Here is a 26,011-nt window from a genome sequence, read left to right as displayed (position 1 = left end):
CACTTTTACATAAAAATAACAAACTTACCACTCCATGTGTTTTAAAAGCAATATGACAGTAATTAAAAACACCATCAACATTCGCGACGCCGGTAAGTCTTTTCAGTTCAGTTTCACTATTTTTTTGCACACAAATGACACTAAGGCAGAATCACAGGTATATTTGATTGTGTAAAAGTTGTCACCATTATTACATTTTGGCTCATTTATTAGTATTATCACTGTAGGACATAACTAAACTTTATGCAAATACACACAAACTAACTTTTCTTCTGTAAACTGTCATTACTGTCAACGTCAACCGCCTGTGAATTACGTTTCGTGTCGGATTTATTTATCATTCTATTGAATTAAGAAATGAATTATTCTTTCTATTACTGATTAAATACTTAATTAAACTACCATGCTTAACATAATTTATATTATATTTCGGTCAGTAATCTTGTAATTGTTTTTAAGCAAGCTTCGTAAACGCATCTTCTCAGTGGTTGGCCCTCTGTGTTGGTATGCTTGGTATTCCGAATATTCAAAACACTTGAGTTACCATTTCAACGTCCAGTCTAAGAGAGCTCCCTGATTACACATAACATAACAATAGCCATACAAACTCTATTGCTGCGGTAGATCACGTTATACTGGTCAATGTGTTAGCACAATAATAGCTATCAAAAAATTCAAAAATGAAGACCTGCCGCGAAAAACAACATTTTGCATCTCAGCTGCATTTATTCATGACTTCACAAATGCGACAGAGACAAAGGATGTGGTTCACGCGAAATCGTCTGATTTTTCGCGCGATTTTTGCGAGCAAGTTAACTATCCTGGGATCAAAAAGGCCTAAAATGTATGAAAACTTGCGGCGCATAAGATTGTTTTCTTTCGAGTCATGTGTAACGTATTTTTGGTGAGGCAAATTTGAAGCCCGCGTGTGTCTGTCTCACTCCCTCTTATGGTAAACGTAACTATCTGTTTCACTTTGAAAGGATTTTTGAAGTGTTGTTGTCACAGTGCCTCTTCTGTCTTTCCGGTACAAAGCGATTTCCGGTACAAACGAGTCAAACGACACATTTTATTTTATCGGTGGACCTTTTGTCCCGGCCATAAGGTCTGTAGTTCGGTAACTGAACGTGTGGTTGATCACTTCATTTGAGGTGTCGACTCTCGCGACGGAGTTTGAGGGCCGCGTCTGCCGCGAGGCGCGCGAGTGGATGATGAGTTTTTGACGTTTTGTGACATTTGAAGTATGTGCATGATCTGTGAGGAATGAGGTGTTTGTGTTGCTACTGTTGCGAGCGAGTATTTGAGGGCCGCGAGGCGCGCGTGTGGATGATGAGTTTTGACGTTTTTGTGACATTTGAAGTACGTGAATGCTTTGTGAGGCGTGAGGTGTTTGTGTTGCGACTGTCACAAGCGAGTAAAATGAGGTGCGATGAGTTGAAGTGTGATGCAATACATTTTTGCCGTGTGAAGTACTGCGACAAATTAACAATATGAGTGGTACAAATGAGGTGCCTTACGAGTGAGGAACTCAACACTACACTAGACTACTAATAGTTCGGAAAAACTACAAAAGATGGCGTAAATGACTATTTAAAGGGCAAATGAGGAAAAGGAAAAATATTTTCTTTCAGAGAGTGTTAGAATTTCAGGATTCATGATGCGTATGAAGTAGCGGTGTAATCTTATAATTAAAGAATGACGAAATACGCTAATTGCAGACACGTTAGATCGTAAGACGGGCTCTCTTGTTATTAATAGAATCTGCATAGTAGGTAAATTATAGTGAAAATTATTTTCAGTTTCATTGATCCCGCCCGTTTGTGAAGGTCACCTTGAGCGCGAAAGCTCAAATGGGAGCAAGTTCGGTGGAAGCGTCAGACGCCGCGCACGTACGGTTTACACTTTGATATTTAACGTAATCACGCGTTTAAACTTAGCCAGAGTAGATTTCACCATGTTACTGAATGGTTGCGCTTCGCGTCAATAATGTACGCGGTACCGGTATGGTGAATTAAAGTTACTTAATAATTTAAGAACATTTATTTATTTTAAGACAGTTGATAAACTTTATTAATAGAAGTGAACATGGACGTGCCGGCAAAGGGAAATGTTTTGGGCAGTAAGTATTTCAGTTATTGAAACTTACGAAATGTTATATATGTTATTGTTTTTACCGGTAACTGTAAAACATATACACCGTGTTTCACTTAACACTAAAAACCTGAAAACACTTTGTTCAGAATCGAGAGTAGAATCGATTGAGCTATATCTTGATGGGGGTAATATTTTTATTTAAATTAGTATTATTAGTTATTTTTTACGTGCCCATTCTATTGTACTCGTAATACAACATTGTGTATATCGCATTGCTAGAGGTTGTTTACCTTTTTTCAGTATTTAGGGGTATTAATACTGGCCGGTTACTTGGACGATTATTTTTTCCGCTACTAGTTTGACGTTGTTTGTCAGTTTAATCTTAACGTTTATCATAAGTCATAACAAATTGAACTCGTACCTAATTACAACCTTGTCATTTTGAATATTGAGTTTATTTGCTTACTGCGATTACCTGTCCAATTTGAAGTTTACTGTGACAAAGCTTTAAAGTGTTTTACAGTGACATCTTAGCTGTCTATTGGTAAACCTTATGTCGTTGCAGTAACGTACACAAATAAATAGTCTTATGGTTTATGATTGTAGTTAACAATTATTTTATTGAGTGTAGAGCTAAAAGTCAAGTAGAGCTGTACAAAAAATTAAAAATTCAATTAAAAAAAAGTAAAGATCAGATTAAAAGATGAATACTCTAGATGAGTTTAAAAAAATAAAAACCGGCCAAGAGCGTGTCGGGCCACGCTCAGTGTAGGGTTCCGTAGTTTTCCGTATTTTTCTCAAAAACTACTGAACCGATCAAGTTCAAAACAATTTTCCTAGAAAATATTTATAAAGTTCTACTTTTGTGATTTTTTTCATATTTTTTAAACATATGGTTCAAAAGTTAGAGGGGGGGGGGACGCACTTTTTTTCCTTTAGGAGCGATTATTTCCGAAAATATTAATATTATCAAAAAACGATTGTAGTAAACCCTTATTCATTTTTTAATACCTATCCAACAATATATCACACGTTGGGGTTGGAATGAAAAAAAATATCAGCCCCCACTTTACATGTAGGGGGGGTACCCTAATAAAACATTTTTTCCCATTTTTTATTTTTGCACTTTGTTAGCGTGATTGATATACATATTGGTACCGAATTTCAGCTTTCTAGTGCTAACGGTTACTGAGATTATCCGCGGACGGACGGACGGACGGACGGACAGACAGACATGGCGAAACTATAAGGGTTCCTAGTTGACTACGGAACCCTAAAAATCAGTTGGGGTGTCTGAGGTTTTGAGTGATACCGGAAACACCGTGTATTTAAGTATGACTGGGAAAAGTCTGTATTCGAGTTACATATAATGTTACATATTTTTCACCACACCAACTGATAAAGGCGTTCTTTGCTATTCGAAAACTGATAGCAAAATTGCATTTTATCCACAAGAGTGCAAAGTTATTTCATACAAATTTTAACTTGATGTCTAAAACTGGGTGTTGGAATTCACGTATAAATGATGATTTTGAACCATAAATGTTAAATAAATTGAAGTACTTTATTTATGTTGATGTTTTACAGTTCATATTTTCATAGTGTTGGTGTAGTGAAAAAATTTGTGTTTCACTCGGTGGCAAAGTTTGTTTAACCTTCGTGCCTTGATACCCTCGCAACGCTCAAGATTCCACTTTTTGAACCACTCGCTACGCTCGCGGTTCAATATTGGAATCTTTCGCTTCCTCGGGTATCAATATTGGCCCGTGCGGTTAAACAACAACTTTGCCCCCTTGTAAAACAAATAACTATTACACCATCTTGGCATTTAGGTATCTAAATGTTGATTTGTAATTTTTACAATACTTGTGTAAGTAGGTATTACTTTGGTATTACGTACATAATATAACGTTTGGTAGGTAGGGTACGTACCTACTTAGTTATTTATTTAATATACCTAAAGTTGACTTGAAAATCTGTCGAAATATTGCATATTTCGCAGTTGCAGTACCGTTAGTGCGTTTTCATATTATCCGATCCGATATCGGATGCTGGAAGGTTTTCAAAGGCAAACATCAGAGATGGCGGCTTTAATGTATGGGATATCGGCCTACTCGTACATCCGATATCAGATCGGATAATGTGAAATGAAAACCCTGATGCAATATCAATGCAACAGGTGATGAATTGATGATAACACCTAAACTGTTAGGTATTTTCTTTTTCTTAAATTAGATAATTAGATAATATAACTGATGGTGTTAAGTAAATCAGTTTAATTAAATCCATATTAATATTATAAATAGGAAAGTGTGTGTCTGTTTGTTTGTCCGTCTTTCACGGCAAAACGGAGCGACCAATGGACGTGATTTTTTAAGTGGAGATAGTTGAAGGTATGGAGAGTGACATAGGCTACTTTTTGTCTCTTTCTAACGCGAGCGAAGCCGCGGGCAAAAGCTAGTAAGTAATAAACAAATGAACTCTACATAGATACCTACATACATATAATATAGAATTGAACACTGTAGAGATGAATGTACTCAAGTGAAACGAAATGTTAATCGCTCTAAGTATATTCGTTTAGAGTTTTAAAACTTTTAAACATCGTACGCATACCTACAGTTGTAAGTTTTTATTTTTTGAGGGAGATAAACAATATAAAAATAATAAAATGGAAAGTGTATGTAGGTAACTCTACTCTAAAATCATTATTTACCTACTTAGTTACATTACATAACATTAACACATTATATACGGTATAGGTACTTTAGGTAATTAGATAATACACTTCAAAACACTTGGCATTTTATTTATTTATTTAAGTAGGTACTTACCTATTCCATTCACATACACATTTTAGGCACCATGCGATAAAACCAGGCAGTGCTATGTGGGTAGTACCCACTACCCGTGTTTAGGCGCTTAGGCATATTGATTAGCTTACAAACGATAACGATACAAAAGTTTATTGACCCCACCTTCGATCCTTATTCAAATGTAGGTAGGAGGCACGTAATACAACTTTCAACAACGGGTGTTATGTTTTACGTATCGTATGTAAAAACAGTTGTACCTTTATATGTGAAAAGCAGACCAAATATTGTAAAGGAAATCTTGAAAGTTGTACCTATGCATGCGTGCAGACGAAACCAAGTCGAATGCGGGAATGTCCTTGGAGAGTCTGAAGGTCATCTCCCATTGCACGAGCGCGAGGTCACAGGCGTCACAGCCTCACAGGCTTTCAAGTAGGTAGTAGGTAGGTACCTAGTACTTTATTGGTCGCACTTCTATACTATTAAGTATTAGGAGCAATGAAAGTTCTTCTTAATAACCTACGGAACACTTGATGCTCTATCATGTTATTCTGACTTGATGGAAATTCCAGAAGCCCACTAAAAGTATGGTTTGTTTAAGATACATATCTAATTATGTGTATTACCTTAAATACCGGCAACTCACTCACAACCCGTCTGGTGTTGGAGAGATTTATGAGCGGCAATCGGCCAATCGTCATTGGGTCATTTAGCATTTAGAAATCCAGAGTAGCCAGACTAAATCGACTTCGAGCGATTGCATCAGGTACTTACTTCAGTGGTAATAAATAAGTACCTACCTACGTAGGTTAATCACAAAATTCAGGTATAATAATAAGTAATAACATTAAATTCATAACACCTAAGTATTCAGTGATTTACTTATATAAATATAGAACTATTCCTGCTAGACAGGCTGATAATAGTGATGATAAAAGGACTACAAGGGCATGTCGCAATACAATGCAATCTTTATTACTAAGTATTTGAATAAGTTATAAAATCAAAAGGAACAAAACCCATGTCTCCAAGTTATCTTATCGGTAGGTACCCATTCTCTTTTCAACTCTATTGTGTTAGTAAAAGCATACCTGACTGGTTTTTGTTTTCTTTGTAGGGGTCAATGACTCATAATAGTCATAATCTCATTATGTTTGAAACCGTAACACCTGTTATCACCAATACATTATAGGCCTTATCTCTTCGCAATAATATCGATGAGTGGTCAACGTTGTCCACGCTGGCTGATATTTACAGTTTTGGAGTTGAGACTCTTGAGTAGAACGAGGTGCAAATAGGTAGTAGTAGTACCTACTACCAAAGAGGATCGAGTATTATAGAGAGTTAATTACTGTCGAAGTAAAATGTGTAATCACAGTGCATAGACTGCCATCTCTTTGACACAGGCATTAAACTTTTGAAACTCAGTTTTGACAATTTGGCCCATATTCTTAGCTTGATAAGTGTTAAAATGTCAAATAGCGCCATCTAGCTGAGCGTCTCCCAAAGGTGTAACGCCATCTACGCCACCGTACCTTTTTCTGTATGGTACCTATTGAGGTACGTTTTTTTCTTAGACTTTATCTGTCTAGATGGAGTTATATATTATGTCTTTGCTACTACTTATATCTTGAGTAATACGAGGTGCGAATAGGTAGTAGGTACCTACAGGATATATGTTATACGGGTCTCCCTCGGAATCCCTAATAACGTTTGTTCGAAAATCACTTGGCCTAACTCATTTGGCCGAATTATGAAATGCCTAACGCTCTTTTAGCCTAACGATCATTTGGCATAATTTAAATTTTGCCCCAAAAATGACATTACCCAGAACCGATTCGCTGTTAGAAAGGTAGGTTTAGGTTAGGTTAGAACCGTGACCTCACACAAATCCAAATCGCTTCTAAAAAAGTGGGTTTAACGGCGTTAGGCGAAACAATATTAGGACATTTAAATTAGGCCAAATGATCATTATGCCAAAAAATATTAGGCAATGTAAAAATAGTTCAAAAAACTTTAGGGATTCCGATATAGATCCATGTTATACATATATGGAGGTAGTGTGTTAGCGTCGTGTCTGATCCATCTTGATTTATCAGGAAGGAAGGACAAATCTCTGAGTCATTGCGTGTCATTGCCACGACTATGTAGTTTCATTAATTTTTCGTATCTAGGTAATATTGAGTCGCAGCAATTAGACCCAATGCATCGTTTTTGAAGATAAACGAGTTATAAACCGTGTTTACCTGAAAGCTTGAAACCGTTGAAACAACAGTCAACTTTTTAATACATTTTAATTTTAACCATATTACTACCATAGACGTTTCTAAAACTGGCGTATCGAAATAAAATTTTATCTTTTCATACATCCTTGAAAAATTCGAAAGAAATGTTGGTAAACATAATGTTGGTAAATATAAGCTTATACAATTAGTCCGTGTCTGTAAATTGAATGTAAAGTAGGTATCACTACGACATAGTTGATAGTCGTAAGGATTGCAACATTTTGCGTCATCATTTCTATATGTACAGAATACAGATATATCCTTCAGTTAAGTTGATATAGGTACTTTTAAATACTAGCAGGAGATAGGTACAAGCTAAATCCCACGCTCTTGTCTCACTTCTCTAGACTACGCACTACTAAAGCTAGACCACAATTCAATTTCTTTAAGAACGTACAGTCAGCTTCGTTAACATAGCTTAGGAGTTTATTTTAGAATCCTTCGTAACTCTCGGACCATTACATATTATAGAATGCTTAGCTTTATTGAACTTCCTTGTGACATACCTAAGCAACCTATAAATTCCGTTGAATTAGGTAATAGAATGTTAGAAGTGTCAAAAAAAAAAATCAAAATCAAAAATGTTTATTATAATTTCACAATATAGTACGGGTAGGTATAAAATGATTTGTGGGGTAGGTCCCTATTTAGTAGCTTAGGACAGGGCGCCTATTAAGGGCAATTTTAATAATAAATAATAATAATAAATATTATAGGACATTCTTACACAGATTGACTGAGGCCCACGGTAAGCTCAAGAAGGCTTGTGTTGTGGGTACTCAGCAACGATATATATAATATATAAATACTTATATACATAGAAAACATCCATGACTCAGGAACAAATATCTGTGCTCATCACACAAATAAATGCCCTTACCGGGATTCGAACCCGGGACCGCGGCGTAGCAGGCAGGGTCACTACCGACTGCGCCAGACTGGTGCAATTGCAGGTGCATTTTGCCATTAATTCTTATCAATTCGCTAGTGCATTTAAATAATTATGTGCATTGAGAATTGAGAGCAATGAACGGCAAAGAAGTTGAAGGCTAGGCAGGAAATATGACTAGTAATATGCAAATAAACTTAACTTTATCGTTGATTCGTAGTGGTGGACAAGCCAATTTGATAACTTTTCACCACACCAACTGGTTTTCGATTCTTCGAAAAAGCACGAGAAAGTGGCATTTTATCCAAAAGAGTGCAAAGTCATTTCATATTTTAAACTTGATGTCCAAGGCTGGCTGGATTAAACAAAATAAATGTTGCCATCGAGTGAAACAAATTTCTACTTATTGTAATGTGCATAGATTGCCATAGATACTACAACTTTTTAAATTAGTAGGTTTTAACATACATAGGTAAGAAAGTACCTACTACTACGATGGAAGCGCCTTTATCTACACTGCAGGCGGATGAGCATTGTGCAAGTTTGACAAGTTTGATTGTCGATAGGTTGATACTGGCTTTTTAAATCTAAGGGACCGTCCACACTCAAGAGACGCATGTCCGCCGACGCGGAACGGACGTCAGCGCCACGCCGCCTGAATGTAATTTAAAAAACGTCTCCTCAGTACATTTTGTATAGGAAGGACGTAAGACGCGCCCCCAGCGACAAACGCAAAGCGACGTCCCTTGCGCGTCCTGGCGTGTGGACGGTCCCTTAGACATCTTAAAAAACATTTTGCACACCTAGGTACTTGATGTTTTTTTCCACAGAGGTGGTACCAGCGCGGTACATCCTCGCCATCCTCGGCTCCATAGCCATGGCCATCGTCTACGGGCTGAAGGTCAACCTGTCTGTAGCCATGGTGGGAATGCTGAACTACACCGCCATCAAGGCTTTAGAGGGGGAAGCAGGGAGCCACTCCGCCGCTGCAAATTCAAGCAACGACTGTGGGAGCAACAGCGCTGGGAACGTCACTCATCAGGAAGTAAGTTTCTTACGTATGATGTTGGATATGCTGGACGACTATTGAAGTTAGCTTATCTGTGGCCATGGTGGGAATGCTGAACTACACAGCCATCAAGGCTTTAGAAGGGGACGCAGGGAGCCACTCCGCCGCTGCAAATTCTAGCAACGACTGTGGGAGCAAGAGCACTGGGAACGTCACTCATCAGGAAGTAAGTTTCTTATGTATGATGTTGGATATGCTGGACGACTATTGAAGTTAGCTTATCTGTGGCCATGCTGGGAATGCTGAACTACACAGCCATCAAGGCTTTAGAAGGGGAAGCAGGGAGCCACTCCGCCGCTGCAAATTCTAGCAACGACTGTGGGAGCAAGAGCACTGGGAACATCAGTCATCAGGAAGTAAGTATATACTGAAGGTGATGGTCGACGTTCTATCTATACAATCTAAGTATACCTAACCTTAATCTTTGCCATCAAGGCTTTATAAATAAGGGGATGTGGGGAGCCACTTCACCTCTGCCAACTCCAGCAACCATTGCAGCAGCAAAATAAGCGCTGGGCAAGTGACTGAGCAAGAGCGGCAACGTCACTCATCAGCGAGTAACTTTGTCTATGAGTTACACTTAAGTTTGAGGGTATCTAAACCGTTATAGCGATGGTGTGTTAGGCATGAGTCGTATAGTGGTCGCTTGATCGGAACTCACATCACAACCGACAAGTGACATGCTCTAAGGTATAAAAGAGACCGCTTTTTGATGAAGTCTGAAGAGGGGATACTTTTTTTCAATTGCGTCTTTCAGCCAAAATTATGATGACGTCACTTCACCAAAATAACATTTGTATTTAATTTATCAACAACATATTCGCAATTGGTGGCGAATTGGGGTTAAATTCAGTAGTTAACACATGGTACCTACTTACTGCGCCGATTGAGGCGACTGCGTCAATTGTGCTCCCATTCGGTTTATCACCTTGCATTTCGTCACTACTTTTAAAAAACTTGTATCTTCGTTTGTCAATGAAAAGAAAATTGTAGTAAGTATGTATGGAATGCATATAGACATACTGCGTTTTAACTTTGAGGAGCAGCGTGAGACACGAGATTTTTTCAAAGTAGTGACGATTTGTTCCTCTGGTCGGACTCAACTGGGCATTTTACACTAGACATAGATATACCTAATCAGGGTCAGGGCAACCTAAGATTACAGTAATGTAATGTAAGTAAGGTACAGCGGGGCAAATCTCGACTGAGGGAGCAATTGTAACTAATCCATGTTTTCCCTTATTACACTATGACGTTGAGTTCTACATGTATCCACTGAACACGCCTACCATATATAACCGGTGGACACTCTATCTAATAATGCAAACATTGTAAAACATGGAAAAAATGGATCAGTTAAATTGGCCCCCAGTCGGGATTTGCCCCGCTGTACCTTACTAAATTTCACGGTTAAGAATTGACCCTCAGGTCAATCATCATCATGCTCTAACGGCCTAGCCAAATGAAATACCGGTGATCAGTGATCACTAGATGCTTTCCGTACCACAGCCTACAAGTGTCGCATGCAAGTGTTCAAACCCGGACCATTGCAGCGTGGTGTCTGAGCCTGTCTCAATATAATTAGGTGAGTAGGTACGAGTAAATATACCAAAAGTATATTTAGCAGTTGGGAGTAAGAGCAACAAAAAAATTCATAAATTTTAAAGTTTTACAAGAGACAATAATAATTTTATATGCATAACCAGCAAAATCTGTATAGGTTTGTTAATTGAGTCCGTATGATGTACATTTGGAATGATTCCAAGGAATATTATTTTTAAACCTTTAATGTTAAGTACGGTTTAGATTTAATTAGATCATTGAAGTCTTAATTTATGTTTGATATGTGGACTAACAGTCGAACATCATAGAGGTAGGTGTTAGTTAGCTATTTAATTTATTGCCTACGTTCACATTGCCTGCAATAAATAATACTCTACGAAGGCCGCAAAAGTATGTGACACGCTCTTTTGCTCTACAAATAAGTTCCTGTAGGCCTAGCACATAATGGCCGCGGGAGTATGTCGCCGCGAGATATGACACGTCTTTGTCTAATTCTATTAATGACATAAGGACAGGTAGTCTATCTCGCGGCGACATACTCCCGCGGCCATCATGTGCTAGGCCTGCTGTCAAATACTTTTGCAGCACAACATACTTAATATTGCAGATGACTGTACTAAATGTTATTCGAGTTGACAAACAATAAGGTTATTTCGATCACCTACACGAAACATGCACCATATTGCGTCAAATTTCAATAAAGTCAATGAGTACGAATGGTCGACCAATTAAGGTTGGTGTCAAAGCAGCGAATTTAGTGGTCGATTTTCACGAGGAGCCATCGTGTACAATGAAAGCTAATAATATGCGCATCGTTTCTCCGGCTACAAATTTTATAGTGTCAACGCTCTCTCAGGGTGCGTAGCCGAATATGGCACAAACGCTCACGAAACGAAACGCTCGTAGATATCTCTATCGCTCTTGCGTATTGGCGCGACAGAGCCAGACTACCTTTCGCGGCGTTTCGTTTTTGTTTCGCGTCGGAGAAATGCCATTCGGCTACAGGGCCAGGTCAGTATACAGTTGTGGTAGGTACAGTTCCTATAACGAAAACTGCTAATTTATATGTACCCACACGGTTATTCCTTTATAATCTCCGTGGTAGTCTCGAAAATGAAGTTTCGACGTCGCTTCTCGATCGATTTCAACTACCTACATGTATTCGGCGGTCACAGATTGAATACCTTGCATGAACTCTGCTTCTGTGATAGATATCGCTACAAATGCATAGGTTGGCACTCGTACATTGTTGAAGAAAATAAGAATTTCAGAATGCTTTTTATCTTAAAATGTCGCCTGAATCTGAATACTTGAATATTTAGTGGTACTGTAACTGGTTCCCCGCGATACAGGCGTAGCCTAGTGCGGAGACCTCTGTCATATCTGTTATACTTTTATGGGCAATAAAGTTATTCTTATTCTTATTGGTAACGGTTATACTTTTATGGGCAATAAAGTTATTCTTATTCTTATTGGTAACGAGATTTGAACAGAGTTTGGTTTAAAAAAAATATTTTTTGACTAATTCTGTATTATTATTCATATCCAGATCGACGGTCCTTTCACATGGGGAAGCACAACGCAAGGCATCGTGATGAGTTCGTACTTTTGGGGATACTTCATCTCACAGATTCCAGGTAACTTTCTAATTCCATAATGCTTATTTTAAACTTTTTACCCGGATACCTATTAAAGTTGTAGGTCTGATGATGATGATGGAGACCAAAGGTTTTCGTTGTCATCATCATTATCATATCAGAGCTTAGTCGCCCACTGCTGAGCATATAGGCCTCTCTTCTAGTACGTCATTTGTCCCAGCCCTGAGCTAGTCTCATTCAGTTGTGATTGTGACCCGCAATTTTCTGAATGTCGTCCACCCAACGAGCCAACGGATGCCAAGCGCTTTTTCTTACATCTGTATGCGGCCACTATTTCGTTTAACATTTTAGTCCACCTGTTTTTGTTGTTACAATGCTTAAGTCCAAATAACTTACAGGGCAAAAGTACCTCTGATCTTCACGTTCCTTACACTAATTGCAGCAAGTAACTTACTGGAGTCCAAAGAGTTAAACGTTTAATTCCAGGGGCGCGGATAGCGGAGCTGTTCTCAGCCAAATGGGTGATGTTCTTCAGTGTCACCATCAACGTCGTGTGCACGCTGCTCACACCCGTGATGGCTGAGTGGGCCGCCGCAGCCGCTGTGGTCATGAGAATCGGCGAGGGGATTGGCGGGGTAAGCACCCTATATCAAATAGCTCAAAACCATATTGCAAGACGGTAAGCGGAGGTTGGAGAGCCCTAGCCAGAAATCAATTTAAGGTCAGCCTGATCCTCAAACGCATCCGCCGTAATTACAAGTACAGTGTAAATTGTAATACATCAGATATCTCGTTTGACACGATGATGATGCATTATCCTAAGCAGCTGCAAAAGTACATGGCGAATTTATCAATGAATTCATTCATAATTTCTCCATGCAATTTTGTAGCTCACTGTCCATTTTCCAGGGGGTAACGTTTCCCGCTATGCACGTGCTGCTGTCGAAATGGGCGCCGCCGGCGGAGCGGAGTGTCATGGCAGCCCTGGTGTACGCCGGGACGTCGCTGGGCACAGTCATTTCCATGCTGCTGGCAGGCATACTCACAGCTCAGCTGGGTAAGATATGTTAAATAGACAAAGTAATTGTCTATTCAACAGTAGTTATAACAAATACTAGTTTATTAAAACATATTCTGTAATTATAGTTGTAATTAGTTTAATTATTCGGTGTATTGGCTTAAGCTGTGATGCCGTGTAAATTATTTGAAATAAATATAAAATATAATATACAAATATTAAATCTCTCGCCATGTCACTCAGCACAGTCATTTCCATGCTACTGTCAGGCTTACTCACAGCTCAGCTGGGTAAGACCATTCAATCTTAACCGACGGCATCGGACGGAAAACGTCACAGAATGAATAGGTACCTTCAATGAACTCTGCTTCGGTGATAGATATTGCCACCATTCTATTAAGTGGTCTTTAATGTAGAGCCGTTTAAATAACAGGATATTTAGAAAGCCTAACTCTTATTTTAGAATTAGGTACTCTAAGGATCTATTATGCTTGAAATTATTATCTAGATGGACCCAAAAGCTACGAACCTGGAAAAGTCCGTCCAAGCCTCATATGTTCTGTAGCTGTAATATGTAGCTATAGATCAATGTAAACAGTTTTTCGTTATTTACAGGTTGGGAGAGTGTGTTCTACGTGATGGGAGGGCTGGCAGCGATCTGGTGCCTGCTGTGGGTGGTACTGATCCAGGACTCTCCGCAGCAGCAGCCCCTCATCAGCGCAGAGGAGCGGAACATGATCGTCACGTCCTTGGGAGGAAAGAGCGACGATCACGGTCATAAGGTACCTAGTCAACCTAGTGTCATCAATACAATACAATACAAATACTCTTTATTGCACACCTTGATAAAATACAACAATACAAACAAGGAAGCAACACGAACAAAGGTAAACAACAGGCGGTCTTATCGCTAAAGAGCGATTTCTTCCAGACAACCTTAAGGTAGTTCATCATTTCTTGTTGTCTCCTGTTTCGTCATCAGTTCATTATTTCGTCATTTTGAGGTGATTTTACAAACCCTCAGACTGATATAATGTTAACGACTAGCGATGGACTCATCATCATCATCCTCCTTGCGTTATCCCGGCATTCGCCGCTGCTCATGGGAGCCTGGAGTCCGCTTTGAAAACGATGGACTCATTTACTGATTTTTGGTATACCAATGATGGTCAACCAAAATTATCCATAGATGCAATACAACTTAGAATGATCCCTAAAAATAACAAAGAATGATATTAGTCGAAGATAATTATTTTCATATTTATTTAAAGATCTTTTTATTGAAGAGCTGTGCTCTAATCAGTACAGCAATCTGCAACTCTTCCGGTCCTTTTCTGACTCAAAGAAATTTTGTTCTGATGGAAATTTGACCATCCATTAGATGAGAGTAGGTAGGTACCTTAACTATAGTCATGCTAATATAAACCATGTTTCATTTTTTCATAGAACCTGCCAGTACCATGGCGCGCAGTGCTGACATCTCCTCCGTTCCTGGCCATTCTGGTGTCTCACGCCTGTTCCAACTGGGGCTGGTACATGCTTCTCATCGAGCTGCCAATGTACATGAAGCAGGTCCTCAAGTTCGAGATGACTGAGGTCAGTTCACGCATATGTAGAGTTCATGTTAAATTCCCTGTACCATGGTTAGTGACATAAACTCCCTTACTGGGCATTTTGGTGTCACACGCTTGTTCCAACATGTTGCTCATCGAGCTGCTAATATACTATGTATTACATGAAGCAGATTTTCAGTATTTCTGGTCCATGCGTGCCAACGGTGCTGGTACCTATATATAAGCTGATTACTGGATTGCCCAAGAAAATTTTGTGCATTGAAAATAATACTTACCGAGAATAATTTCCTCGTTTTACTTCACCACTAAGTCTGTACTGCCTGTCTCCTTTCTTTATTGTCACAAGTTACCTACTTAATAACACTATATTCTTCAGAATGCCGTCACCACCGCCATGCCATTCCTGACGCTCTGGTTCTTCAGCATGGGGCTCAGCAAGACCTTGGACTGGCTGCGAGGCCGTGGCAACATCACCACGACTACGGCTAGAAAGATCGGTACTTTGTTTGGTAAGTATCTAGTACTTAGTATAACATTATACTCTTCAGAATACTCTTTAAAAATCGTCTTTCGGAATAGTGCTTCAAAGCTTGTATCACCGAATGAGGCAATGGGAAACGACCGGTGTATTTTCTATGTTAAAAAAACCTGCTTTGGTTAGTATTATGTCTAAAAAAAAAAAGAAATATAGATACTTACTGTGTGTAATTGTGTACGTAAAAGGGGGTGTTACTATTTAAAACAAAATCTAAGTACTTAATACCTTTAATAGCAAAGAGATAATAACCCAGATGTTCCCGGTTTCAAAAACTTGCAATTGCAATTTAAAAGTACCTACCTATCTAAGAATAGGTAGTCCCGATGTTGTAATCCAGCAAAGCTCAATTATACGATTTTAGCTATAAATAAGAAAAGGAAAATCGGTGTTTTTAATCACTCCCATATATTTTTAAAATTAAAATGTTGTTTGATTAATAGGTACATTATTATTCTTAAAGATTGTTGTTTTATATATTAAATAAGTACATTATACTTATATGATAGGCCACTTGTTCCATCCTAGGTACACTCGCGTATGTCCTTACTGGCAGACGCAGCGTGTAGAACTGCCGGTGGCTTTAGCCCACAAGACACTTAAGCCCTAAAAAATACAAAAACATAGGTATTTTATTGATTAAGGGCTGGATGCATTAAACCGTATGTCAGCGTTCGTTAAATTTGATCGTATGGGAAGTTCGATAGACGTCTTCTGCGTGACGATGATGTGTCTGTGATTGATGCAACTGGCATTAAGCCTTTGTTTGTTAAATAATGACCATGCATCGTGTCATGGCTTCATCTGTAGGAAAAAAATAAAAAACATCGTGGGACCCCTCTAAGAAAAACACTATAGTAAATTAAATCTATGAGATTGTAATATTTTATACTTATTTACCTTTACCGCCTTTACCTCCTTTGCCACTTCCTTTATTTTTTTTATATTCTCCCATTAATTTCTTGGCGAAAGCTATATAATCTGAAAGATTATTTCTGTCTTAATTATTGTGCGAAAGTCAGCATAAATAGTAGCGGATGAAATAACGCACGAAAAGTATCTGACATCTTGAATAACTTTTCTAAATATAGATAAATCTGAACAATCAATACAATACAAACCATTATTGATAAAATAAAATTTTAATCAGTAGAATCCGTGGTTAGAAATGTCACAAGTTTAATTATTTAAGAGCCACTTGCACCACCCGCTTAACCCAAGGTTAGTGGGTTGTCAACTGCCAAATTCCATATAAAATGGTGGGTTAATCTCGGGTTAACCCTCCATTTTCGGTGGTGCAAGTGACCCTAAGAGATGTGTGTCATACCTACATAGGTATGACAGCAGTGGCCCATTTCTCAAAACTGAAAGATACAAGTTACAAGCGGAAGTCTCTTTCCAACTTGTCATATTAGACAGTGACTACCACTTGTATAAATTGTAGTTACGAGAAATGGGCCCCAGAACTTTTCCACTTATAAGTTATACCGCTATATTTGCATCGATTGTGGAAGAAGGGAAAAATAATATTACTCTTGTTAATTATGTAAACATGGCTTCCGGTTAGTTAAAATTGTCCGCCAGTCGAAATATACCCAATCATTTATATATCGCAACTTTACTTTGTAATATAACTACTCAGTTACCTACTGCCCGCGACTACGTCTGAACAACACGACTAATGATGGTAATATACACCGTGTTTCACTTAACACTAAAAACCTGAAAACAGTTTGTTCAGAATAGAGAGTAGAATCGATTGAGCTATATCTTGATGGGGGTAATATTTTTATTTAAATTAGTACTATTAGTTATTTTTTACGTGCCCATTCTATTGTACTCGTAATACAACATTGTGTATATCGAATGGCTAGAGGTTGTTTACCTTTTTTCAGTATTTAGGGGTATTAATACTGGCCGGTTACTTGGACGATTATTTTTTCCGCTACTAGTTTGACGTTGTTTGTCAGTTTAATCTTAATGTTTATCATAAGTCATAACAAATTGAAGTCGTACCTAATTACAACCTTGTCATTTTGAATATTGAGTTTATTTGCTTACTGCGATTACCTGTCCAATTTGAAGTTTACTGTGACAAAGCTTTAAAGTGTTTTACAGTGACATCTTAGCTGTCTATTGGTAAACCTTATGTCGTTGCAGTAACGTACACAAATAAATAGTCTTATGGTTTATGATGGTAGTTAGCAATTATTTTATTGAGTGTAGAGCTAAAAGTCAAGTAGAGCTGTACAGAAAATTAAAAATTCAATTAAAAAAAAAGTAACGATCAGATTAAAAGATGAATACTCTAGATGAGTTTAAAAAAATAAAAATCAGTTGGGGTGTCTGAGGTTTTGAGTGATACCGGAAACACCGTGTATATGATTGAAAAATGCTATTCATAGTCCTTAAGGTAATGATAATGAATAAAGGTGCATTTTAATGAATTTACCTTCCTTGCTATATTTGTCAAAACCGCCACTTTCTTTAAATTTTTTATATGCTGCTTGGGCTTTGGCTTGGTCAAAATCTGAAAAGTTCACCAAAACCACTCTTTCAAGTTGTGCGCGAATACACATACACGTATACATACCACCGACAAAAAAAGCGTAGAAAAAGAAGGCTGCATATCTGATATGCTCTTATATTTAGAAATAAGATTATGTCAGATATTTTTGCGGTGATCATTTTGTGCGATGTTATTGCTGGTGACAGTACCTACTATATGCTCGTATACCTACACAAATATTGCGCTTAATCTAAGTACAACAGAATATTTGTTAGAATGAGACGACGGTATCCATCGTTTACTTTTTAACCCCCGACGCAAAAACGAAGGGGTGTTATAAGTTTGACGTGTCTGTCTGTCTGTCTGTCTGTGGCATCGTAGCTCCCAAACGGATGAATCGATTTAGATTTAGTTTTTTTGTCTGAAAGCTGAGTTAGTCGGGAGTGTTCTTAGCCATGTTTCATGAAAATCGGTCAACTATGTCGCAGTCGGGGGTTTTTTCAAAATTTTAATTTTGTGGTTAGGTTATTTTTCATAAATTATAATGTCTTCGTAATGTAAGTAATTACGAAGACATTATAATTTATAAATGGACTAGCTTTTGGCCACGGCTTCGTTCGCGTTAGAAAGAGACAAAAAGTATCCTATGTCACTCTCCGTCCCTTCAACTATTTATATCCACTTAAAAAATCACGTCAATTCGTCGCGTCGCTCCGTTTTGCCGTGAACGCACACTTTCCCATTTAAAATATTTTTATGGATTGTAGAAATGTTCTAAACGTTAATTATAATTATTTAACTTACCTTTTCCTCCTTTGGCTTTGTACTGTTCATAATATTGCTTATATTTTTCCATATCGAAATCGAAGGAATCCTTGCATTTAGACTCTTTGTCTTTACAGGCGTCACCTGCTTCTGCATCTGAAAGATGCCGCATAATTTGTGCACAAACAAGATTACCATATTATCTAGCATAACAAAGATTTCAAAAGCAAGTATAAGGTAATTCATATTATGATTTCGACTGATCATGCTCGTTTGATTAGGCTTGGTATGGATTGTTTGATTGTATAGACTAGACTATGACTTGCTATTTGCTATGACTATGTATTCGTTCACAGCGGTGGTATTTACACCTTTTTTGGTCCCCGTTTTTACAAAAAAATATAAATAAGTCAATGGAGTAGATTTAAACTACATATTTTTAAAGCTAATGATCAAAGCTAGGCAAAAAGTAATAAAAATGACGAAGCCTTATTTATGTAAATATACATAGCTTATACTTACTATGAGCTAGAACTAGCAAACCCAAGGTGGCTAAAAGAAAAAGTTTCCACATCGTAACGTAGGTATCTATTGTCGGACTGTCGATTATTTTATCTACTTCGACTCTTTTATAACATTCATTTTTATATGACTTCGTGCTGCGACTTTAAACACTTTTTATTAGTAGATTAATTATTCTTCATTTCGTGACATAACGTACCTAGTAGTTAATAAAGCATTTACTAAAAGATTAAATTTGTCGTCATATGTTGTGTACACGTTTTGATAAAATAGGCAGATAAAACGGGTAAATTGTCAACTGCATACTTTTGTCAACTGAATACTTGATTTCCTTCAAGGCTCACAAGACCGCAAGGGTAAGTAACCTGACTATGGAGAAGGGACTCTGGAAATCCAAGAGTTATATTGGGACCTTTGGGCACTAAATCCAGGTTTGATCTCAACACCTTCGATGTTATGGTTGGTGTTTGTCGAGAGTTAAGGAGATTTTCATCTGCCACGCTACTACACAACTGACAACACATCAAAGTCCCATCAGCTGACAATTAGAGACAAAAAACTTAATAAATCTTTTTGTTCTCAGCTTCTGTGGTCCCAGCGATCTGCCTGTTGGCGGTTTGCTACATCGGCTGCAACCGAGCCGCGGCCGTAGCTCTCATGGCGATCGGAGTTACTTGCGTCGGCGGGATGTTCTGCGGGTTCCTGTCCAACCACATCGACATAGCGCCTAACTTCGCAGGTTAGACCACAGCACCATCACCTCCTGATCACAAAAAACCTAGACCCACCTGAAAGGCGACGGTGGGGACTGCTTCTATAGTCATTCTACGACTCAGCATCGCAAACCATGACGCACCACTTGGCATGCCCCATACGCACTTACTCTTGTTCTGAATCTAACTTGAGATGCCAGTCAAGGTCACCGCTTCATTTTGTGCATCCAATGTTTAGGAGAACCTCGACACGTCTGTTTGTAAAACCAGCTCTCAACCACTTTTTTCAGTTCGTTAATCTATTTCCCTCACTATCGCTCAAACATGAGAGAGAGCACATTGAAAACGAGGGTAATCTCTCGTCTACTACCTCTATCGCCTTGGCCGAGCAACCGGTCTCAAAGAGATGCAGCCCGCATTCTGGGTCTACCGTCGGTACACCTATGCATAGCCTTGATGATGCTCCTGTTTGATGCTAATATTGACTTTATTCATTTGTTTCAGGAACCTTAATGGCGATCACGAACACCGTAGCCACAATTCCTGGCATCGTCGTACCCATCTTCGTTGGAGAAATAACCAAAGGAAATGTAAGTACAGGAACCCTTTAATAGTTAATGCTTTCCCCTAATCAGAACCATTAGTAGGTACTTATTATTGCGTGTTGAAGAGACACGAACTCACGACTTCGTGAGTTATTGCAACGGCACGTTGGCAAAAATTTCCTTCCCGAGGTCATTTGGTAAATCGTGCAAAAAGAAATGTTCTGCGTCAAAGCAATAAATAATAAAACAGTTAGTTTTCTTTATTAATAGTTAAGTTTTCCTTAGGAAATTACGCAACTCTGTTTATGTTTATGTATTAGTGCGTTTATTTTTACATGTGACAAGGACGACTTAAAACCCCTTCTTAGCCACACACGGCATGACATTTTACGTTGCTTAGAAGTCGGTGTTTATCCACATTCATATTTTTCTGTAAAATACAGTGACATGTACATCTAATACGTTAATATTCCAGAAAACCATAACGGCCTGGCGCGTGATATTCTTCGTGACGATAGCGCTGTATGCGCTGGAGATTCTCGCGTACACGATCTTCGGCTCGGGCGAGGAGCAGCCGTGGAACAAAGTGGAACAGGAGGAACCCGCGGAACACAAGCCGCTCAACAATGACACTGAGAAGACACATGTGTAATCTGAAATATTCAAATTGTGCTATGTGGAAAGAAGAAACTTTTCCCCTGCTGCGCTTAGAGCAGTTAGTATATGTAAATTTCCAGAAACAATCCGCTCAACAATGGTACTGAAGAAACACTCGTTCAAACTATAAAAAAAGATTTCTGCTCTCCTCCTGGACTCAACTTTCGTTCCGCTGCGAATGCTGCGATAAATGAAGTAGACGCTTTTCTGCTTTATTGAACAGAAAAATAACCAAGTATGAAAATTTGTAGAAAACCGTGATATTCTTCGTGACTAGCGCTGTATGCGCTGGAGATCCTCGCGTACATGCACGATCTTCGGCTCCGGCGAGGAGCAGCCGTGGAACAAGGTGGAACAGGAGGAACCCGCGGAACACAAGCCGCTCAACAATGACACTGAGAAGACACATGTGTACGTAATCTAAAAGAAACGTTCATTTTCTCAATGGAAAAAAGAAACTTTTGTCTCGCTAAGATAAATAATTGACGCTTTTAGCCTGCTTTCATCAGAAAAATACCTACCCAGGTATTTTCAAAAGTTAATTTCTAGGAACAATCCGCTCAACAATGAGACAGAAGAAGCACTCGTTCAAACTAAAAAAAAAATCCACTGTACATAAAGCTGAGCATCACAAAAATATGATTATAATTCTAAATTGTGATGGTATAAAATATTGTGACGGTATAAAACTAGGGTTGTAAATAGAAAAAAAACCAAATGTTTTTTTTTCAGAATTGTGAAAAAAAACATGAAAAAAAAACCGAGCACCATGGTTTTTTTTCTAAATATGGTTTTTTTTCAGATGAACAAATAATACGACAATAACGGTTTTTCGTGAGTTGTAACGTGTTTCAATAACAATAACGTACATTTTAATTCAATTAACATTCAGTATACAAACGTTTATTGGGGAATTCCCGATGCTGCGTGTAGTGTGGAGAGGCGGTGGTGTTGCCAACAGTAAATAGTGATAACTACCAACTACAGATTTCGTAAATGTTACTTTTATAAGACCAGAAATTAAAGTTATTTGATTAAATTCGTTTAATAGTTAACATTAAGTCTAAAAAACCGTATAAAAGTATTAACTACTTTGCAAATTTTGAGATTTCGTACTTTAGAAAAAAACATACTCCAGAAAAAAAACTGTTTTTTTCACGGTTTTTTTTCATGTTTTTTTCAAGCCAGAAAAAAAACCGTTTTTTTGCAACCCTATATAAAACCATTGAAATTACGGCTAATTACTCGATCGAAGTATGAATTTCGCCCATGCATTTAAATGTGAATCTAGTAAGTCTGCATTTAGTTTTTTTTTAATATAGAGCGATATTATTTTCTAAATGTTATATAGAATAGAATAGAATAGAATAGAATATTTTTATTCGAAAGCACACAGATAATAAACAATTTTACACTGACATAAAATAGTAATAAAGTGCCACGAAATGGCTTCACCTCAGCATATTGCTGGCGACTTCCAGCGCTGGTCTTCCGGTGAGACCATTAAGTGAGAAAAATCACGGAAGGTAACATAACATACAAAAGAAGAAACAAAAGGAACAAAAAAAGCATAATTTAAAAATAAAAAACATGACAAGAATAAAAACATGGCTAGACGGACTTTATGTTTTGATAGCGACCGAACCTGAATCAGTCCGGTCGGATATAGCGTGGCGTGACATTAAACGCTCGTGTACTAGCGCCAACGGACGTTACATGAACTAAAGATGACAATTGACACAAGACAACAGATTTAACAACGTGACGTGATAATGAGGATGGATTACAAAACTGTACCAAATATAAACCAATTGAACAACTATCTTAATAAGGTTTGCAAGTTGTCGATTCCATTCCCAGGCCGATGGAACATAAACATTGTGGTGAGTATAGAGAGTATTAACTACAGGCAACTCGTGTCAAGTGCGCAGGTTTCTTGGTTAAGTTGGTGATCGAACAAATACTGTTTAAGCTTTAATTTGAAACTGTGAATACTTTGCAGGTTCCTCAAAGGGGGTGGGATTATATTCCAGCAACGAGAGGCAGAAAACCGGAAGCTACCTCGGAAAGCGGCAGTCGCATGACGTGGCGTCAACAAATGGCTTGTGCACTCACGGCGTTCACGGAGTTTTACGCAAGATAGTTTATCGAAAAGATATCCAGGGGTTTTGAAGTTCAGCACACCAAAGAGCAAACACGCCAAATGAAGTTTACGCCGGTGTTGCATTTTAAGAATGTTATGACTATTCAGATACGGGGTTACATGAGCTCTCAAAGGAATGTTGAAGCAGAAGCGAGCACATGCATTTTGAACACGTTGAATGAGTCTTTTAGTTTTAGCAAGAAGCCTTGGCCCAAACACGACATCCACGTAATTGAATTTTGACAGTATAAGCGACTCAACCAATTGAATGCGCAGGCTTTCACATAAGTATGGACGAATTTTGTACAACACCTTAAGTCTGTAGAAGCAATTTCTAATAGTCTCTGCAATGTGTTTCTCGTATCGTAATCCACAGTCCATAAGGAGACCTAGGTTGCGCGCTTCATACACTCTATCAACTGGTACATTCATCAGCATGACATTCTCCGAAATATCAACATTAGACAGTTGATGCTTACTCCCAAACACAATGTACTTAGTTTTGCTGGGGTTAAGTACCAAGCAGTTTTCTGTGGCCCATGTTGATATTCTGGTAAGGTCCTGATTTAATTTCTGTATGGCACTATTGATATCTGATGGCTTACATGAAATGTATACTTGTATGTCATCTGCATAAATGTGGTATTTGCAGTGCATGATGCGAGATGTAACATCTGCTGAATATAATATAAATAAGAGTGGTCAGGTTATACAAATAGGTATTATACATAAGTATTGAAATTACGAAAGATTTAAGTACTTATTTAGATCAATAATTAATTGTGTACTCACATGCTATTTTTTAAGGCTTTTGATATTAAATATTTACTATTCGATACATGTCGGCTACATAAAGTATTTAGTTAGATTGTAAGCTAAAGTATATTTTTAGTATAATTACCTAGCTGAATTGGTTTCGTTTTAACATAGCAGTGTTTTGTTACCTATTGTTAGAAAGTGTGAAACCGACGCATTTTTTTAAATATGTCTAAAAGTAAATAATCAAATGTATACAAATCATTGACGTATATTCAAACTACAACTCAGGCATAATGAATAAATATGTATACATGTACGTGTTTATATAGGAAATATTAAGGATTAATAAATTATTTTATACGTATAAATTTACTTTACTACACGCCGATTTATAAAAAACGGTGTATGTATGAAAATTGCTAGAACTAATCGAATATTTTTTTGATGTCAGTTTAAGAATTATTTTCTGATCTGTAGAGCTTTACATAAATAAGAATAATTATGTAAACAGAAAGATTTGATAATTGTGTGTTCCTTTTTGTCGGATTTTCAGCTCGCACACATATGTATTTTGTATGTACTAACATAAAAGTACTTTATATAATTAATAATTATAGATAGTCATAGCTGGGCACCGTTAATCAAATAGTTAACTTCGTCAATCGTTAAAGCGATACATTTCGGTAGATTTAACGGAAGTTAAAGTTAATCGATAATCCGTTAGCACGTCATAAAAATAGGACTTCACTGTAGGTATTACGTATTTCTATTTACTAAGTATCCACCAAAAACCATTAAAACCTGTGACGCCAATCGGCAAAAAACCGAAATGTAATAATTACGGCCTCGTCGGGCTTTTACCGCCGTTGGTTAGCTAAATCCTAGGTTATACTTCGGATTGGTAATTATTGGGTTATTCATGAGGTCGTGACCGTAGTGCGTCGGTTCTTCAGATTGAGATTTGACATGACAACTCGATGCTGTGGGCCACGATAACTTGGTAGAGTAATCTAAGGCCCGCGCCGGACTCTAACTCGATGCGTCGGTTGCGCGATTTGTCTGTCATGCCTGATGATTGCACTCTATTCCCAGGTTAGTGATCGATCTAGCACGCCTAATAAGATTTAAAAGATTTCGAATAAGTGATCCAAAGTCGCCAATTGGTCTTTAGACTGTTTATAACCGACGGATCTGCTTTTACCGATAAATCCTAGGTTTTGCCGTACTACGGGCTTTTACAGTAGCAGTAAGAACGTGGTTTTCGCGGTGCAGCGAGCCGCTTGGGATGCTGGATTAACGATTAACGGACTCCATGAAATTTAACGGAAGTTAACGAGTCCGTTAACATTTTTTAAAGTTAACTTAAAAGTTAATCCGTTAATCGAAATGTTAACTTCGTTAATTAACGATAACGGATTAACGAGTTAATGCCCAGCTATGTAGATAGTTTGCCAAAGACAGACTTTGTTAGAAAAAAATATTTTTTTTATTTTAAGGAAAGAAAAGTAAATATCTAGAGTAAGATAAATAAGATGAGATTATATTAAAATGTCCATGACACTTGCAGGCTGATAATGAAGTAGCTCCCCCCCCCCCTCATCTCAGGAAAGTGGGGGCTTACAAAGAGACAAAAAGTAGCCTATGTCACTCTCAATCCCTTCAACTATCTCTACTTAAATCGTCTCGTCTTTCACGGCAAAACGGTTTGCCGTGAAAGACGAACAAACAAACAGACACACACACTTTCCCATTTATATTAAGTATGGATAATGTGTCTGAAGCTTTAGTAATTTTCTATGCAATAATGACTTATATTGACCGGGATATAGAATAACCGTGAATCATTAAAAACTCTTATGCGATAATGTACTTATTTTTCCCGTACTTATTTATAAATAAATTGATGTTTGCTGAATCAACAATGGGTTTTACTCACAGGAAAATTCTTTAAGAGAGCTTT

General features: G+C 37.9%; 2 protein-coding genes across 4 annotated transcripts; one reads left to right on the top strand and one right to left on the bottom strand.

Moving 5' to 3' along the window:
- The first annotated feature begins 1,882 nt into the window (after positions 1-1,882).
- On the top strand, positions 1,883-21,832 carry LOC125231478 (sialin). Of its 2 annotated transcripts, XM_048136959.1 has the most exons (11): positions 1,883-2,119; positions 8,912-9,126; positions 12,263-12,350; positions 12,798-12,946; positions 13,221-13,368; positions 13,945-14,111; positions 14,776-14,925; positions 15,280-15,412; positions 19,818-19,973; positions 20,452-20,537; positions 20,968-21,832. In XM_048136959.1, the coding sequence occupies exons 1-11, from the start codon at positions 2,086-2,088 to the stop codon at positions 21,142-21,144; spliced, it is 1,503 nt and encodes a 500-aa protein (XP_047992916.1). In that variant the 5' UTR covers positions 1,883-2,085; the 3' UTR covers positions 21,145-21,832. The 2 variants fall into 2 exon arrangements, with proteins under 2 accessions (XP_047992916.1, XP_047992917.1); XM_048136960.1 differs by lacking the exon at positions 1,883-2,119 and having other exon boundaries at positions 9,004-9,316.
- Positions 15,653-19,377, bottom strand: LOC125231491. Of its 2 annotated transcripts, XR_007177621.1 has the most exons (6): positions 19,235-19,377; positions 18,752-18,868; positions 17,891-17,968; positions 16,339-16,419; positions 15,930-16,044; positions 15,653-15,802 (listed from the first exon to the last, which is right to left on the bottom strand). XR_007177621.1 is itself a non-coding variant. In XM_048136981.1 (5 exons), exons 1-5 carry the CDS (start codon positions 19,284-19,286, stop codon positions 16,022-16,024), a joined length of 351 nt encoding a protein of 116 aa, XP_047992938.1. In that variant the 5' UTR covers positions 19,287-19,377; the 3' UTR covers positions 15,824-16,021. The 2 variants fall into 2 exon arrangements, 1 of the variants encoding a protein (XP_047992938.1); XM_048136981.1 differs by lacking the exon at positions 15,653-15,802 and having other exon boundaries at positions 15,824-16,044.
- Positions 21,833-26,011: the final 4,179 nt, after the last annotated feature.

The sequence above is a fragment of the Leguminivora glycinivorella genome, chromosome 11 (assembly GCF_023078275.1).
Source record: "Leguminivora glycinivorella isolate SPB_JAAS2020 chromosome 11, LegGlyc_1.1, whole genome shotgun sequence".
NCBI classification, from domain to species: domain Eukaryota; kingdom Metazoa; phylum Arthropoda; class Insecta; order Lepidoptera; family Tortricidae; genus Leguminivora; species Leguminivora glycinivorella.
This window is presented reverse-complemented; position numbering and strand designations above follow the sequence as displayed.

What these genes read in the sequence shown, in the direction of transcription:
- LOC125231491 (XM_048136981.1), bottom strand. Translation starts at nt 19,286, where the DNA reads ATGTGGAAACTTTTTCTTTTAGCCACCTTGGGTTTGCTAGTTCTAGCT. An exon ending in TGACAAATATAGCAAGGAAG is followed by an intron (nt 16,420 to 17,890) that starts GTAAATTCATTA and finishes ATAATCTTTCAG; the next exon opens with ATTATATAGCTTTCGCCAAG. An exon ending in AGGAGGTAAAGGCGGTAAAG is followed by an intron (nt 16,045 to 16,338) that starts GTAAATAAGTAT and finishes TGTATTTTTTAG; the next exon opens with GGCTTAAGTGTCTTGTGGGC.
- LOC125231478 (XM_048136959.1), top strand. Translation starts at nt 2,086, where the DNA reads ATGGACGTGCCGGCAAAGGGAAATGTTTTGGGCA. An exon ending in GGAACGTCACTCATCAGGAA is followed by an intron (nt 9,127 to 12,262) that starts GTAAGTTTCTTA and finishes ATTCATATCCAG; the next exon opens with ATCGACGGTCCTTTCACATG. An exon ending in TCGGCGAGGGGATTGGCGGG is followed by an intron (nt 12,947 to 13,220) that starts GTAAGCACCCTA and finishes TCCATTTTCCAG; the next exon opens with GGGGTAACGTTTCCCGCTAT.